Source organism: Podarcis bocagei, assembly GCF_964188305.1.
Source record: "Podarcis bocagei genome assembly, chromosome: 1".
Lineage (NCBI taxonomy): Eukaryota > Metazoa > Chordata > Lepidosauria > Squamata > Lacertidae > Podarcis > Podarcis bocagei.
Window position 1 is genome coordinate 42,264,328 of NC_138125.1, and position 18,670 is coordinate 42,282,997.

Below are 18,670 nucleotides of genomic sequence, written 5' to 3' on the forward strand. Positions count from 1 at the left end.
TATAAACTGGCTCCTTTTCTATTCTGCTAAGGTTATGAAAACAATATGATTACACTAAAATACACCTTAGGAAAATAATTGTTTTTCAAGACATAATGGTTATTTCTCAGTTCTCTAAATGTGTTTCTTCCTGGAAAATACGGCTGGCAAACTGTCACTCATACTTTGTAAAATAACAACCTCTAAAGGGTCATGGTTTTCTAAGCCATTTGAATGTGATAAAGAAACAACTCATCTGTCATTCAAACTTATATACTTGACATCAGTTACTCATTGTCTTCATGAATCATCTACAAGTTGAACTGAGAATAAACTGAAACCTTTAAAGGCTAAAAGAAATCTAATGAAGTCATTAGTAAATAAACACAAGCCCCACCAAAGTATATGAATAAAATTCATGTGTTAAGAAGGAAAAAACAAACCATTCATTCTCATGACAAGATATATGCAAGTCTTATCCTGCTACTCAAGAAGGCTAATCCAGACTCAAAACAGCATATCCAAAATCACATATTTTACTCTGAATTTATTAATATGGAATTCATCACTCCCTCTAGACTCACTGTCTTTCACTTCTTAAGAGCCTGACCTGTTTAAAACTGATTTTGGTTATATACTTTAAAAGACTTGGAGAACTGCTCCACAGTCAGAAGCAGTACCGACCACTGGAAACTGCAAGAGGGGAGAGTGCTCTTGTGATGGGAAACATAGACACCTGACTGACCACCCTGAGAACAGGATGTTGGACTAGAAGGGTCATTGGCCTAATCCAGCAAACTTTTATTATATTCTTAGGTACTCCTGACATTTGAGGAAGTGATAGCATCACATCCACAGTAGAGTTGTCTTTGCAGATCCTGTTCATATTGTATCAACTTTCCCAGTGAAATATACTCTGAGTCGAGAGTGGATTTCATGCTCTTTATTCAGCTCATAGTGGTGAGGAGGAGTGAATGTCCCCTCAAAGTATCTGCTTTATATAAATTTTTTACACAATGGGCAGCACGTGATTGGCTAATTCCGGAATTCTGTAGGCCAATCAGGTTGTGGATTCACTTGAATCTGGAGCCGGATTGGGTGGCTCCTGCAGACCAATCATACTGCTGCATTGTTCTAGGACCAATCAGACTGCTGCATTCTGAATCCTATTGTTCTAGGACCAATCAGACTGCTGCATTTTGGATCCTATTGTTCTAGGACCAATCAGACTGCTGCATTTTGGATCCTATTCAACTAGTACATAACACCAAGTAACAGCAGGTGGAGTCTATTTCACATTCCAAAATTCCAGCTTTTCTCACTGGCTGCAGTTTTCCATTTCAGTGTTGGGTGAAAAAAGTGAAACAAAATCCAAATATTTCTTCTCCTTGCACTCTCTCGTGCAAGGGGAAGCATGAGAACTGCTGCAGAACCTTCCTGTTACACGATGCAAAGACTCTTCTACAAATGTTTGCAGCAGCCCTCCGTTATGCTTGATTCTTTTGTTCACCCAACATTTGGAGGAGATACACTGAGCAACACTGTCCCCTAGCAAACATGTTCCTTGAAATGGCAAGCAAAATTCACTTGCTCATAAGTAGATCTACTCAAGTAACAAATTGCAAAAATTTCTAAAATGACCAATTTCACTTTAGAAGTATCTCCCCCCCCCCCCAGCATTTTCCCTCTTAGCAGCGAAACTGACTATTCTAGAAGACTGCTGCTTGTGACAAAGGAATCAGCAGAACTATGTGTATAATTAGTATGACAATTTACTGGATTATCTCTATCTGCATCTAATTTAAAATTGCATGCTAAAGGATATTTAAGCTTCTAATGTTGAGCCTGATTAACACTGCTGTTTCATACAGAAGGCCAACTAACTGATAAATGATTCAGATTCCAGAGTAACAATTATTTCTTTATATTCTTAGTACACAAAATAACAGACCTCAAAATATAAAAAGTATCAAGTTTATGATTTCTGTTTGTACATATTAGGACTTGGAAGATGTGCAAAATATCTGTTTGGCTGCCTCTTGCTTGGCATTCTTCATGCAATCACCCACTGATATTCACCCTAAGGGGCATGGTTCACACTAGGCCTACAGAAGCTGTGACCTGCCAAGCCTTGGTATGTGATGGATGGACTACATTTGTCTTGGGGAGTCACAAATTCTGCAGCCATCTTGTAATCTTTTACTGTTTACACACCACTTTTTCCCCCAATCAAAGGTTTGCACCTATTTAAAAGAGTGCATGCTTCTGAATGATTGCTCTGGACTCCATCTTTATCACTGAGTGCTCACTGGAAGGACAGATCCTGAAGCTGAGGCTCCAATACTTTGGCCACCTCATGGGAAGAGAAGACTCCCTGGAAAAGACCCTGATGTTGGGAAAGATGGAGGGCACAAGGAGAAGGGGATGACAGAGGACGAGATGGTTGGACAGTGTTCTCGAAGCTACCAGCATGAGTTTGACCAAACTGCGGGAGGCAGTGGAAAACAGGAGTGCCTGGCGTGCTCTGGTCCATGGGGTCACGAAGAGTCGGACACAACTAAACGACTAAACAACAACAGACTAGTCCTAGAGAGCTTGTTAATTTTATCTGCTCATTCATTTTAAACTGGCCTCTTCAAAATTCAATCACAAACTCCAACAAATTTGTTGGGAAGCACATATTCAACATTTAATAAGAGAGAAAGGAACAAACAAAAAATAATGAGTCTGTGCTTGTCCAGAAGAGGGAAAGGTGCACATTAGAACAGGACAAGAGGAACCTGCAACAAGATGTTGCAGCATGGAGTGTTTCTGCTAAGGATAACAGTCATGCCCTCTCCTACAGGAGAATCCACTGGATTCTTCCCACCCTCCCCTACAGTTTTCCATTACCTGTCCTACAGTCAGTCAATGAGCATGCCCGATCCTCATGGGACTGTTTTGGGAGTTCTCTCCCCCTCCGCCCTTAGCTTAAAGTTTTACTTCTAAATGATTTTGTGAGGTTCCCACAATGTTAATGCTACCTTGCTACACAAGGAGAGGCACTCAAGGAGATTTGTATTTCCTATTAGTGTACATGAAAAGAAATACAATAAGAGTGCTGGACTGAAAACACCTATTGGGCAATTCCCTTAATTATTTTACAATAGAATGCCATAACACAGCAATTGCATACAGTAAAAAAAAAAAGGGGGGGGAAGTATATTAAAGAAAGTGCTCGTTTTTCTTTTAATTTTTTTTAAAAACAAATCTCAAGAGGTGAAACCTTTTATTTTTAAAAAAGGTTTTAACTAAACCTAATAAAATCACAAGACAGTGGGAGATGCTGCGGCATGGAGTTTGATGTCCACAGCAGGATACCAAGAAGCGGTGCTGTAAATTCAGTGTGGGACTTCAACGCTGTGCTAAGTGTGGCCTGAATCTCATAGGCTACCCTTTGATGCAAGTGTAGTATATTAACTGGAAAAAGCATTCACTTTTATTTGTCTGTCCTGTCTGCAACAGCAATATCGCCTCATTTAGAGCAGTCCAAGACAAAAATGCAAAGAGAAGCAATCTGTTACAAATTAGCACAGCTCCCCTTTCATTTTACTAGCTAGTAATTGGAAGGGGTTAAGAAAGTGTAATTTATCAGATTATATGTGTTTATCTTTTTGTGGGGACAGCATCCCTTTGGTGAATTTTCCTAGGCACCCTGAGGGAATAATCTTTCCTTGATGTCCATTTGATCTGAAAGAAAACAATGACGCCTGTGAAATATGGGAGTATAATTTGTTGAGTTTAAAAAGGACCAGTTTCCCAGACTTCTGAAAAAAATTGTATTAATGGCTTTATTAGAACCTTACCTTTCTTTGGAAATGTTTTTGCTCTCTCGTTTCCAAATGGCCTTAAAGTCGCTGCAGAACTCATACCACACCGTGAAAACGTAGTTTGGCGTGGTCTCCTTCTCGCCAGACTTTGGTTTTATCCCGAAGTATCCCACCAATTCTTCAAAGCTACAGTGTTGGGCAGGGGAGGGGAAAATTGTCAGCACATAAACCTAAGGTGGAAGTTCAGTTTCCCTCAGGGCAGATTTCTCAGTAGCCTAGGCTGGCAATTAACATAAATCTGCTATAATCTGGACACTGTACCAGCAATGGATCCACCCAGCACTTCTGAATTAAATAATAATAATAATGATGCTGTTTTGGTGGGTGTGTATACTAAGACACAATATGAATGAATATGGGCACGGAAACATTTTAGAAAGCGTCTGATTTTGAAACAACATTTATTTACCAGAATCCTATTGACTTATGCTCATTACCATGGGTATCTGGAAGCCCCCAAAGTCCTAGATCAGAGGTAGCATACCTATTTTTGTGCCTGGGGCATATCTGGAAATTTAAGGAACTGTTGTGGGCACCACAAAATACCCATTTCATGGAACAAAAATTGGTAATGCTCAGTAAAATCTTCCAAGCAACAGGCTAAACCTCTCCTGATTTCCCTCCCCCAAAAACACAAAAATACAAAAAAACAAACAAAACACAGGCCACAGCTCCTGCCCCCAAATAAGCAAACAACAAAAGCAAAAAAGGTCAGTTAAAAAAATAAAAGATTCTGAAGGAGAAAGTGGTGGGCTTCTTCAAGGATGAATACCTGCAGACAGCATAGACTAGACTGAATTCACTTCCGAAACAGATTTGGTTTGCTTAGCTCCTTTCCTCCTCCAATTTTGTTGTCACATTAAGGCATTTATATTTCAGTTGGCATTCGCAGCTGTGCAACTGCTTAATGGTTGCATTTTATGATCTATTTATGACTTATTTTTAATTACATTCTTATGCTGACTCTATTGCTACTGTTAATTGTGTTTTCCGTGTTTATTTCTAGGAATTTTGTTTTATTTTTATTATGGTGCCATTTTATCCTGGAAATTTGTTCTATTTTTAAGCAGTCTTTCCAAGTCGCTTGGAATATTTTTGAGGAAAACGACTGTCTTGGCAGGGGGTTGGACTTGATGGCCCTTGTGGTCTATTCCAACTCTATGATTCTATGATATATAAAACAGTTAAATTTCCCTTCTAGGGGCACCTAAGTTTAGAACTCTATTCTTACTTTAGAGCCTACGGTGTCCAGACTATGAGATGAGCCTGGCTCTGAAAAACCATGCATTAACTAACTTCACCTTCTGTGGGGCGAAGAAAACTAATTAACCAACTAACAAAAAACCTTAACCCCTTCAGCCTTTTTAAGGGCTCATTCATACTAAGTTTCCTTCACACTTTCTAGGCACAGGTTTCTCTGAGCACTTTTTTTTTGCACTGCCGTTTTGCCCACAAAAAACCTGCTCTTTAATGCTCTCATCAATCTGTGAAAAACCCAAATTGCCATTTGCTCCAATTCAGCGTTAAAGAGCAGGTTTTCCTGGGGAAAGTGGCAGATACGGACTAGGAAGGTATGGACCTATGGCTGGAAAACACAGGCAAAAGGTAAGTGTGGATGAGCCCAGAATTACAGCCTATATTTATTAAAAGCAATGTCAACATCACACCAGTTGATACCCTATGAAAGTCTCCAGGTATAATACCCTGAAAACGATTTATTTTCTCAGGATCTTGGTAAACTGACAACAGCAGCAATGAACAACAGGTTTATTGCTAATACTTTAAGATTTACCTGGTCCATACTATAGGCTGAAGTACTCTTGAAATACATTAGAAAGAGTCTTCTACTGTTATCTTGTTTTGCAACAAATTTGTATTAGAATATTAAAATGTATATTAATATCTATACACCTGAAATCTGAACATACAAATCAGTGAAGAGAGGAACAGATGTTTGAACGACAACAACAAAAAGCATTTGTTGCACCAGCTGGGATTCAATGTATCAACTGGGCTTTAGTGTAAACAACAATCTGTACCTACACAGCAAATCCCTTTTGAAGCTGATGACAATTGTAGTTAAACGGTATATAAATTGTCAAGCGTGTGGTAAAATTGTTCCTAGACCGCACCACTTCAGATTACAGGTCTGCATTAAAAAAGACACAGCAGAAATTCTCCCTTCACAAAAGCCAAGATGCTGGGATGAAATGTTCTAAGTCTGCTGCTATGGCTAAGGAACTGCTCTATGGCGCTTGCAGTTTGAGTTTGAGTTCCCAGAGATTCTCTCTTGGAGGAAGGAACACAGCTCAGTCACAGGGTGTTACATGCAGATTCAATCCTGGCATTCCCTAGTACAGCAGAGTGAGGCCCCTGGCTGCAAAACTGGAGGGCTGCTGCCAATGGCTCAGTTTGGAAGGAACGCTGAGTCAAATCATTCCTTACCGTGAATATGCAAGTGTAGTGAACGCCACATGCAAGCATGCAGACTTATGGAGAAATTGCAGCCGCTTTGCTTCTTCTTCAGTTCTGCTGCAGCCACACTACTGTGTCCCAAGCCATGACTCAGCACGCCGAGCTCAGTATGTTGCCTAAACCCAGACTAGTGGTTTGTCTCTTTCCAACAAACGTAGCTCAAAGCAGCAGCAGCAAAACTGGTGGAGGAGCAAAACATTCCCAGTCTCCTGTCTTGGGAGTCTACCCACTGCTGCATTCAGGCTAAACCATAGTTTGCTTTAGTGCTGTATGCGAACTATGTGTAGACGTTTGAGCCACGCAGACCAATGACCTCACTTAATCTAAGGCAGCTTCTTATATTACCAAGTCTCTGCTTTTTCTGTGCATGTGATTATTTTAATCAATCATTCAACACCCCTCACCAAAACCTGGAGTCTGCAGTAGAACACTCTAGGAACAGTTTTTACCACATAATGAACTGTTTTGTCTAGAAAGCTTCCATTTCAGACAGCTTGTTCCCTAAAGTCCAAGACAAGCTGTATGAAAATGTTGGAAGTATGAGCATGTGTTTAAAAATAAGGACTCTGGTGCATTTGATGATTTTTTTCACTTATTCAAATATATTTAAAGATGAAGTAGGACCTTTCATAACGCAACGTGTTAAAGAATCTGTAATACTCACCACTTCTGCACATTCCCCAAATGGCTCTCCACTGTCTTATGTTCTTCTACAGCTACAAATAAACAACATGTTTATTATTTAAGAAAGCAGAATATGTATCTGCATTCTAAAGTATTTTTTTATATTTCAGATTTCTCGTACTAAGAGTGAGCTATTTCAAGCATTATAGTGTATTCTTGTAGACACTGTAGGGTGTAGTGCTGAAGCTTCCCATCCTGAACATGTGCAAGGATTGTGGAGCCCAGTGCAGTGGGGATAAAAGAAGTATTTCTACAAATATCATGTGGGCTCTAAACTTAATTGGATGTACATGCACAGCTTTCAAGCTGGGTATTACTTGATAGAAAGAAGCTTTTCGGGGTGTCTTTTATCAGAGAACTATTCTTGTTGTGTTGCAAAAGCATCACATTTATAGTGAGGACATGCATAATTGTCCATTTTCCTGCTTTCCATTTAGCTCTTGCATGCTGAAGCAAACCAAGACAGGTACCTTGTTGCAAGCTCATCATGGCTTCCTAATGTGTGGGTTGAATGCTTGTCTCACACTTGTTTCTATACATGATGTGAACACGAAGGACACGTAAGTATTAAAAAATGTGGCATGGAGTCACCCTTGCATATCTGCTATTGTTCCTAGAATCACAGAATCATAGAGTTGGAAAGTATACCAAGGGATCAAGTGCAACCCCCTGCAATGCAGGAATCTCAACTATCTAACATCTAGAGGATCCATTCATGACAGGTGCTCTCCTCCCTCACCCTTTAAACCACAGATTTCCTTTTATTCAGAACTTTGGGTGTTCTTGGTTAATAAGTGTAGGCCCTCAATTTAGGATCTTAGAAGTTTTCCGCATCTTTGGAAACGAAGCCATTTATTTTCCACTGTCAGCATAATGCAGGCTTTTATAAAAAGGGCAAGATTAAAGTTCCCGATGGAATTTCAAGATGCTGCTCTTCTCATGCTAGGAAGGACAAATATATGAAGACGTCACCAGAGATCTTTCCCCAGGAATCAGAGGTAACCTATAAAGATTCATCAGTTCCTGACAAGGGACATAAGCCATCTCTCCAGACAGTCTGGCATCAGACCAAGAGAGAAAGTTGTGCTGTCTGATCCATTCTTGACAAAAACGCATGTTCTGGGAAATCTCTTCTGGAACTCCAACACAACATAGCCTCTGGAGTAGAGAGGCATATATCATGTAATAACGGGATTTCAGTAAGCATTTCTTTTGCACTGAATACGCCATTAATACCACTTATCTAAATAAAGGCCTGCTGGATCTGGTCAATGGCCCATCCAGTCCTTCATCCTGTTCTCACAGTGGCCAGCCAGATTCCTGTGGGAAGCAGGACCGGAGTGCAACAGCACTCTCCCCTTCTTTGGTACCCAGTAACTGGTTTTCAGAAGCATATAGCTTCCGACAGGGGCAGCAGAACATAACCATCACTGTTGGTAGCCACTGATAATCTCATCCACCATGAATTTGTCTAATCTTCTTTTGAAGCCGCTCAATTCCACAGTTTAACTATGTTCTGGCTGTTAAACTATGTGCTGGCTGTCTTGAACCTTCCAATATTCAGTTTCAATGGATGTCCATGAGGTCCGGTACTATGAAAGACAAAGAAAAGTTTCTCTGTCCACCCTCCTCAAACTATGCAACATTTTATACACCTCTATCATATCTTCTCTCACTCGCCTTTTCTTTAAACTAAATGTTGCAAAGGTGCAAGCTACTGCCCAAAGTAGGTTTTCTTTATTTAATGATTGACAATTATGTAGGCGATAGACAAAATGAAATGAATTTGACCAGATTGTGAATTAATTCAAACCAATTTTTTAAAAAATCACATAGAAAACTTGCTTTATGTGAGGAACTCTGTTCCCATTGATACACAGAACTAGAGCTAAAAAACCTGGCTCTAGCTAGACAATTATTATTGAGTACAAATTCCATAAAAGACAGACATGTTAATTTGCTGTGGCAAAAACTACACAAAGATTGGTGGCACCTTTTAGACTGATGGAGGGCATTTTCACATCTCACTGAAATAAATCTCTGAGCTTCCATTCATTTTAATGGATCTCAATAGCACTTTTTGAAAAGTAAAGTGGGTTAAGAAAGCTCCAACACCAGACTGGAGATCACCTCATCCAAATCAGGCAGGGAGACTATTTGAGCAGTGGGTTGTCTAGCACATTAATGGTATCTCTGCTCTGCTCAGAAGTCCACCATTAGGTGCATACACTCAAAATTAAAAAGGTAAAGGACCCCTGACAGTTAAGTCCAGTGGCAAATGACTCTGGGGTTGCAGTGCTCATCTCGCTTTACTGGCCGAGGGAGCCGACGTTCGTCCGCAGAGAGTTTTTCTGGTTCATGTGGCCAGCATGACTAAGCCGCTTCTGGCGAAACCAGAGCAGCGCACGGAAACGCTGTTTACCTTTATGCCAGAGAGGTACCTATTTATATACTTGAACTTTGACATGCTTTCGGACTGCTAGGTTGGCAGGAGCTGGGACCAAGCAACGGGAGCTCACCCTGTCGCAGAGATTCGAACCGCCCACCTTCCGATCGGCAAGCCCTAGGCTCAGTGGATTAGACCACACTCAAAATTAAGTGATTGCTAAACTGGACCGGAAAATAAAAATCACATAAACTACTGCAACTTTACCTCCCTGCCCTCCAGAATCACTTAGATATGCCAGCTGCTGCATCAGGAAACCAAGTGCACAAAATGTGGACCAATTTACAATTCCTGTCCCATCCAGCCAGATCTCCAATATATGCCAGGTCAGCTCATGTATACAAGGCCAAATTCTGGATGACCAAGTCCTTGACATGTACTCGCCCGATATGTAGCATAATTAATATTACACCCCCCCCCCCGAATCATGGTCCTGATCCTTCCTGGTTATTTGATTATTTTAAAACTCTCTGTGTTAATTGCTTATGATCAATTAATGAAATGTCTGTTTTTGTTCCCAAGTCCCGTTCCCCCCAGCATGGGGGAATTACACTGGTGTGGCCCAGCTGTACCAGGAATTGGCTGGCTAAATCAGAGAACTGCTGAATCCTAACTTGCTCATCCTTGCTCATCTTGGGTTTGGATTGCTCCCTTAAGATGTACAAGAGACCTGCGGGTATAGGGCAGTACAGTGGTACCTCGGGTTACATACGCTTCAGGTTACAGACGCTTCAGGTTACAGACTCCGCTCAGAAATAGTACCTCGGGTTAAGAACTTTGCTTCAGAATGAAAACAGAAATCGTGCAGCAGCAGCAGGAGGCCCCATTAGTTAAAGTGGTACCTCAGGTTGAGAACAGTTTCAGGTTAAGAACGGACCTCCAGAACAAATTAAGTACTCAACCCGAGGTACCACTGTATACAAATTTAATTAATTAATTAACAACAACAACAACATTTTTAAGGGGCAGTGTTTAACAAATCTTAAAAATGCCAGGTTTTATATGCGCAATACTGTAACCTAACCTGTTTTCAAACCAGTGTTGCTTTGATGTTTAAGAAGTGTACATATGTAAGTATAGTGTATACATATTTGTGCATGTGGGTGTGCAAAGGGTAAGATACTACTCATCCCTAAACTGGAGGGATTTTGGAAGTCTTAACATTTTTCAAGTCCACGGTACATGAAATCTCGAGTATTCACATGCAAAAACACTGATTATATTTATGCATTCAGCCCACAGAACAAATTCAACTGTTTATTATCAGAAGTAACACAAGGAAACTAAGAAAATATGCTCTGTTTAAAATAGGATAATGTTGCCTATATATTTGTCAAAATAATGTTGAAGTTTAGTTTACTAGGTATTATGGCAGTGAGGCCAGCTAAGCCAGATATTATAGATTCATTTTTCTTTCGTATCTTTCAATATAAACGACAATCTTCTCCCCCTAGAAATTTGCTTTTGAAAGACAGATTGTTTTACTTAAAGAAAACTTCTGCTTAGAAGATGAAAGATGATATTTTAAATTTTGTTTTCAATTAATATATTCTTTAGCAACACTTCACTAAAATATACTGGTGCTAACAGAATACCCTGCACGCCTCTAAATTTAGATTATGCTGAAAGTAATGTTTTTCTAACTGGAAACTGCAAAAATATAATTTTGCAAAAATATTCCCATGCAAGTAGGTTAAAATGACGTTAATCTATCATTCCTTTTCCAGCTGGGATTACAGATAATAACTTTTAAAACACGTTCTTATTAAACATAACAGAAATGTATGCTAGTATTACAAACAGAATGTCATTGATTCATACTTCTGAGATTGCTAAGCATACCCAAACAGTTTAAGAAACTTGAAAATTAGTTTTAATCCCTTTTAAACTCAGTAAATTTAAACTAATCTATTCTGCAGGCAGATTTCACATATAAAATCTTCTAGCAAGAATTAGAGAAAAAACATAAAGATCAGCACATTCTTAGTACGGGGTAATATGTTCAAAATTATGATAAATGATGGTCCATAAGAATAGGAAACAGGTCTTCTCTAAAACATGAGACTGTTATAAATACCCAGCTAACAAGTAAATTGGTTTATATATCCAGCCTGATTTGTAAAGAATGGGTCGTTGTATGTGTGTGTGTGTGTGTGTGTGTGTGTGTGAGAGAGAGAGAGAGAGAGAGAGAGAGAGAGAGAATGCATAGGGGCAGAATGAAACTAATTTTAGGGAAAAACATATGAAAGTGAAGGCTTGAAATGTTTTAGAAGAGAAAAACCACAGCCTTACCTCCTGTGGGATGCTAACAATGATTTATGAAGCTGAGGTTATTTCTTCACATTGAGCTTTGTAAAGATTGGTTTCACATGATCAGGTAAAAATATAGGCATGCAAGATGTGCAGCAGACTCACAGATCAGAACATATGCAAAACTATGTTTTCCTAAAACAGTTAAAAGGTGGAAAGGATATAAAAAGAACCAAGGGCTTTCATTTTCATTTATTTTCCCTCCCTCATTAGGGCATTCTCCTTTTATGAAGTTAAGCCACTTCTGGTGGTCAGGAGCAGAGGCTCATTGTAAATGCACAGCAGGACAGTGGCAAAGCAGAGATTAATTCTTCATAGATTTATATAGACTTTTTCCCACTGTTAATTGCTTTGTACCATTTCAAAGGTGCTTATGTTGCCTTTTTTATTGTTGGTTACTGACTTTATTCTGGCATATGGTGGTTGGCGCCAAGTCAGAAAATGAGCATTTTATACCAGAATGAAAATTGGATATTTGACAGTTTCTGAAAGAGAGCATGGAGCAAAGAAGTTGTGCGACAAGATTTATAGCATATTTTATATGGAGCACATCTGTTTCTTTGCTCATTTAAATGTATATTTCAATCACAGTGAATAGATTAAAGGCAAAAATGGATATGTGTGTGAGTGTGTGTTTGGAAAAATAAAGAACTGCAGTACTCAGTTTTTTTATCCAAGTGTTGCTTGGAAGAAAGTGAAAATTTCAACAGCTTCTTTGCTTAGAGAGTCAGAAAGCAATATCTGAGAATATTCAATGTTAGAAATGGTTTGCAGCGGCTTTAATATCCATAAAGGTACTGGTCAGATTGTGAATTGCATCTTAATATACAAAACCAGGCCACAAGCAAATGGTCCTGCATAATGTTAAAAATGAAATGAACATGTGAGTCTATTTCTATTCTTTTCCTTCATAATTTACACCTTTAAAGTTGCGTGCATTGATGCTGAGCTAGAGAAAGGGCTTGGTTAGACCAGTGGTCAAAACTGCGCTGAACAGGGTTGCTGTTTTTTAGTTCAGAATATAGCCATGTCTGAAACATCATAACTAGATTGAAACTACCTGCCCAAAGAGTTAAATGATTTATGTAAGCCTCTTTACACTTGTTTCTCACACTTATTTCACACTTTGGCCAATATTATAACCAGATGCAAATAAGGTACTGACAGTATGTCCATGTTTAACTTGTACGGAATTCATTAGGTAGTAAAATCAAGTAATATTTACTATGTGTGCACACTGGATCTGTATATTCCCTGAATAACAAGGCAAATTGGGGTGATTCAGGGCACATCCTCATGTTCCCAAGTCAGAGCATACCATTAACAAGGCATGTTGAAGTGGATCATAAGAAGTCTACATGATTTCCACATCTAGGAAAGTCAATGGAAGACTCTAGGCCAAACCAGGCCACCGAGGGTACTACTTGTCTAATGAAATTGTCATCCTAGAGACAAAACAGGGATGTTGAGGGACAAATGTCTATAGAAATAGGATTTGGCAATTTAGTGACCTTGAAGAGATAGGGCCAGCCTTGGCTCTCCACACCCCCGACTCTATTCTCAAAGCAGTTCTCCTGTGAAAGCTAGTTGCTGACTAAGGCCTTGGGATCTCATTTACCTTTTCTGTATCTTCATGAAGCATGTAGGCTGAATATTCATGAAGGATTTATATCCAGTCACCTGATCCCTGTTCACAAACCAGCCTTCCTAATGTGGACTAACAAATGTGCTCACCAACATATGATGGTGACGTAGCAGACCAAATGGTGCTTGGGCTGAAAGAAGCCAGATCGCCACATATTCAAAAATCATGTATAGGAGTCATTGAGGGATATTAGGACACAGGGCAATTGTTAGACCAGTGTGAAATAGTCATTGCTTCCCACTAAACAATACTCTTAGGCAGTACTTCAGAATTTTAAACATGGAAAACCTGAAAATGAGTTTGTATAAGACTGCTGCATTTAAAATGAATAACCACATCAGTGAATAAGGGTTATAAAGAAGTTAATCCATTATGGCTTGAATGCTATACAACTGTGTCTATGGACATGAATAATTCTGATGTGGTCTGAGATAACTTCCGTTATCAAAAGAATAGTTACTTCCTGGCTGAAAAGGACAGCAACTGCCAAACCAGGTGGTTTAAATGAGTTAACTTGTACTAATTTGATCCCTTTATGTACAACACAACTGTGAAGAAGTAACTGTAATGGTGTTAGGACAGCTTTCTTTTCATTAGATTGCAAAATTTCAATTAAGAGTAGCGTTTGCTACTTCACAAGGCGAGATCCATTTCAGATCCGAATTTGTGTACACTGAGCCTCTTTCTACAACTGCACACAACAATTACATGGGCAAATAAACATTCCTGTTGAAAAGAGAATCTCAGTATTATCTCCTTGTAAGATTCAGTTTTGCTGTTGAGAGCAGACAGTCATATCCTATCCCTGGCACTACTAACATTTTTCCAGTCGCCTGCAGCTGTTGCAATTCATGGCCATGGAAAGAAAGGGGAAACATGCCTGAGCATGAGGCAATGAAAATCAGGATCACAATAAATGTTTAGCAACAAATGGAATTTGAAAAACATGGAAATTATGGTTATTCAAACACTGTTTCACTAAAAACATATGCCATAGACGGAAAAACTGATGAATTGTGAAGCATATTTCTGATTATTTTAAATTACTATTCCATTATGTTTTTACCACTAATTAAAAATATCCACTAATTAAAAATAGTAATGTGGCATATCATGCTTTGGCTATCAACCATCCAGGAGTTTCTTCCCAGATCAGTCCTTTATGAGTAAGAGCAGCTGGCCTCACATATGCTAACATGTTCTGCCTCTTCTGTAACAAAGAATATAAAGCCATTTTGCATTCCTACATGGAGATTATGTGTGAATGTTATGTATGCAACAGCAGACCAAACGTACAAAGAATAGGTGAGTAAGTAGCAGGGAATGCTTAAAGAAACGTATCATTAGACTATTATGGGATACTTCATTTAGGGCTGGGGCAGGGGAGAGTTAAGAATTCTTTTCCTTACTCAGGTTGTCAAAAGTAATAGTTGATTTTTCCAGTAATTATCATTTCTCGACCTTTATAGAGATGATTTTTTTAAAAACGTACTTTTGCTCTTAAAAAAAATACCTGCACACCAGCAGATCCAACAAAATAGCAAGATTTTCTGCCTCATGCACAGCCTGTGCAAATGAAACACTTCCAATCCCTTAACAATAGCTAAAGTACTGGGAATAGTGGTCTGCACAAGCTTTTACTAGGTAAGTTATTTAGCCTTATTACTACAGAGAAGGTATCCTGCTCGCAGGAAGACAGACACTTGAACAACAATCAGTAAAGCTGTAAACTCCTGCACTAGTGGAAGGGAACACACAGCCTTTAAGGGAGGCGTGACCAAGATGGTGCTCTGCAGATCCTGCTGGACTACAATTCCCATAATCCCTAACCACTGGTCTGGTTGACTGGGGCAAATGGGAGCTGGAGTCCCACAGCATCTGGAAGGTACATTTGCTACTTTTGCTTCAGGAACTGGAGGTGCAGAGCTGAAAACTTTGAATACTTGTTTTAAGTCTAGCAATAATCAACACTATGCTATTCTCAGCAAACCGCTGAGCTGAGCTGAAATTCTGAGAAACAATTTTAAGATTAATGTAGTGTGGTCCATCAATGAACACATTTCTAGGCACAGGATAGTAATACGCGGAAGCAAGATTCTATTGCATAAGTGAATAATTTGAGGGGGTTCATCATTTTCCAACTTCATCACTGTCAAAATCAAGAGAACCATGATTCTCTCACGCTTCCTGGGGCGACAAACACGACAACATCCATGCAATTAACAATTGCATGAATGGTTGTAAAGATCGGGTGCAAGGGCCCCAATCCAGATCAGGACTAGAGAGTGGGGGCACACTCTATTTATTCCTACCCCATTCCTAGGGCCCCCAAACCTGCTATTTCCTCTAAAGTGGTATAACATCCATTTTGCCCCTAGGCTCCTGAATAATTTCAGCATGACAGTCCCTTTTAAGCAAACCTCGCATATCATAGAATACATTGTGGGGAGACAAGTTTATCTGTAGAAAAAGGCTGGGAAATTATTAACAACTGGAGGTCGGTTTTTCCCATATGCTTTTTTTGATTATTTAGGGTTGCTTAATTTGAACAGAAGGCTGGCTCAGAGTTTAGTAGAAGGCAATATATATCAAAGTGTGCGAGACTGCTGGTGTTAATGTGCACATATACACAGCGCTTTCTCAAGCTCACTTACTGCTGGAGCCATAAATATAAACTGCTAATTAAATGAGATGAAAAGACCACCAGAACAGACATACCTGTGACTGAAACAGTCCTACTGTGGAGGCCTTCCCTTGCAGGAACCCTGCTAAGTTTATGGGGGAAGCTTAATATATGTATTACATTTTCTAGAAACGTATCATTAGTGAGGGGCAGGAACCTATGATGAGATGTTTATAGTCTAGGGTTGTAACCCACTGCACATTTACACGGGAGTAGATCTTACTCAATACAGAGTGCAATATACTTTGTTTTGAATTTGGGAAGATTATAAAGCTAAAGTTTCAGGTCTCTTTCACAGCCATGCTTGTGGAAGAAAAATGAAATTGTAAGACTAGCCACTCACATCATCAAACATGCCACCATGCATGTGATTTCTCAGGCATTTGGCAGTAAATTGCTGAAGACTTTTTTTGGAGATACTGCCCGCTTGGGAATATCAATTTCCTTGAATAGGCACCACAAGTTACAATTAGCTCTGCTTTCCCTTACAAGAGTCTCGTAGAACTGCTGTGACAATAGGAGATCTGTGTTCCTAATTGTAGTTTGTGATACTCAAAAGTGCAGTCCAGAGAGAAGGAGCATGCATTAATGCTATTGACTTAAATAGAAACAAATTTTACTTTTTTATGGAAGAAGGGGCATCAAATGATAAATGAGGTACAAGGTGACTAAAGTGTAAGGTAATACACACTGGGGCAGAAGAATCACAGGGAAACTGATGGGGGTCTTAACCGGCAGTGACTAACCAGGAAAGAGCTCCTGGGGTAACCGATTTAAAATCCTTTATGTGCAGCAGCAGTGCCAAAATGCAAAATTCATACTAGGGTTACTAGGAAACATATTAACACTAAAGCTGCCAGTTTTGTAAACCTCTTCAACAAATCTATGGTGCCTATGGTGCCTTTGGGATACTGTGTACAGTGCTGGTTGCCATGTCTTAAAAAAAAGAAGAAGTTATCACAGACCTGAAAAGGGAGCAAAAACAGCAGTCGAAACGCTGTGGAGAAAGTTGACAGAGAGGACTTGTTGTCTGCTCAAGAATAGAAATTGATAGGCAGTAGATTTAGGCTAGCTATGGGAAAATACTCCACAAAATAAATGTATGGAATTTTCTGCCACATTATGTGGCACAAAACAGCACTGGCTAGGGACACTAGCAGAGTTCTTATGAAGAAGGTTTTGAAATGAACTTCAGGGGCTCACAGAGGCCCACCTGAAATGAGAGGTGAGTTTTTATAGCTCCCAGATTCTTTTCCTTCTTGGATTTAACTCTGAGCTGGAGAACAACTGCTGGCTTACTGAGCTGATAACTTTGTCAGAATAGACACCATTTTGTACACCAAAGCCCATGGAAGCTTCTCAAAATGGGCCGCAAGCAATGCAAGAGAGTTAGGTTGCCGTATTATATTTCAGGCACTGAATTTAAGAGGTGTAGGGGCAAAATGTTAATGATGCTGGGAGGAAAGCCACTCCCTGTGAAGGACCCAGGAGGAGCGGCCTTCTTCCCACCCTTGGGTCTGTCCCCAGTAGGACTGGCACAAGGGAACATATCCTGCAAGTCTGAAACAGTGGTCTGTTTTTGAGCACTATTCAAAGTCCTGTGCTTACCTTTACAGTCCTTTACAACTTAGTCTCTGAGGGATCATTTTCTCCCACGTGTTTCTGCCCATGTGCTAAGATCTGTATTGAAGACATTTCTTCATGTACCCCCATCACCTGCAGTAAGCTGAGTGGCAACCAATAGGACTTTTTAGCTGTGGCACTTTTTCTCTACAACATTCTCTTCCACTGAGATTCACCTGCCACCTTCTCATGTATTTTAGCACCAGGTAAAAACCATTTTATTTTCCATGGCTTCTTAAACACTGTGTAATTTTGATTTTAATCTGCTCCATGAAGCGTGTTTTGTTATCATCTTGTCGGCTTTGTTTCGCTGTTTCTTGTTTTAATATTTTTTTTACAGATTGTAATCCATTCTGAAGCAATGGTTAGAAGCAAAACCAGTCAATGAATTAATCTTACACAAAATATAAGAGATTAAAATGTTAGTAGAGATTGGCACAGAAGAATCTTGCTGGGTAGTCTGCTTCATCAATTTGGCTCCATGACTGACAAAGCCCTAACACATGCCCACACAGTTTCAGCTTTCAGAGTCAGCCCAACATTAGGCAGAATGAGGAGGCTACCCCAGACAGCAGATCACAGAGCACAATGAGCCGCAGCAAGGTGTAGAAAGACTGTGAGTGGTATGTGGCCTAACCTGTTGCTCCTAAGCTTTTGGTTTTATATGCAGAGCTCTTATTTTATTGTTCCACACTATGAGATCATGGCTGAGACTAATGAGAACTGTAGTTTAAATCATCTGGAGGGTACCATGTTGGCAAAGCCTTTTCTGAGTTATGTAGTGTCTTTGTCCTTTGAATGTAAAGTAAAATTATGGAAGCTAAGAGACCATGTGGAAAATTGTTACAGTACCATCTGAAAAGGTCTCCCTTCCCCATCTGTATGAAGAGATGGGCACCAGCATTCGGTGCAGTCTGAGCCATTATTAAGAAGAGAACCCTCATGTGGCTGTATAA

At 39.7% G+C, this 18,670-nt stretch overlaps 2 protein-coding genes across 2 annotated transcripts in view; both read right to left on the reverse strand.

Annotated features, from left to right (window-relative positions):
• LOC308595004 (formin-1-like) overlaps nt 1-18,670 on the reverse strand; it is a 179,669-nt gene that overhangs the window by 26,345 nt on the left and 134,654 nt on the right. The gene's annotated exons all lie outside the window — the stretch shown is intronic.
• LOC308594625 (formin-like) overlaps nt 1-18,670 on the reverse strand; it is a 112,767-nt gene that overhangs the window by 9,298 nt on the left and 84,799 nt on the right. The window contains exons 14-15 of the mRNA XM_081207960.1: nt 6,988-7,039; nt 3,825-3,974 (exon numbers count right to left, since the gene is read on the reverse strand). Of these exons, the coding sequence (XP_081064086.1) occupies nt 3,825-3,974; nt 6,988-7,039 (202 nt within the window). The remainder of the gene's footprint in view (nt 1-3,824; nt 3,975-6,987; nt 7,040-18,670) is intronic.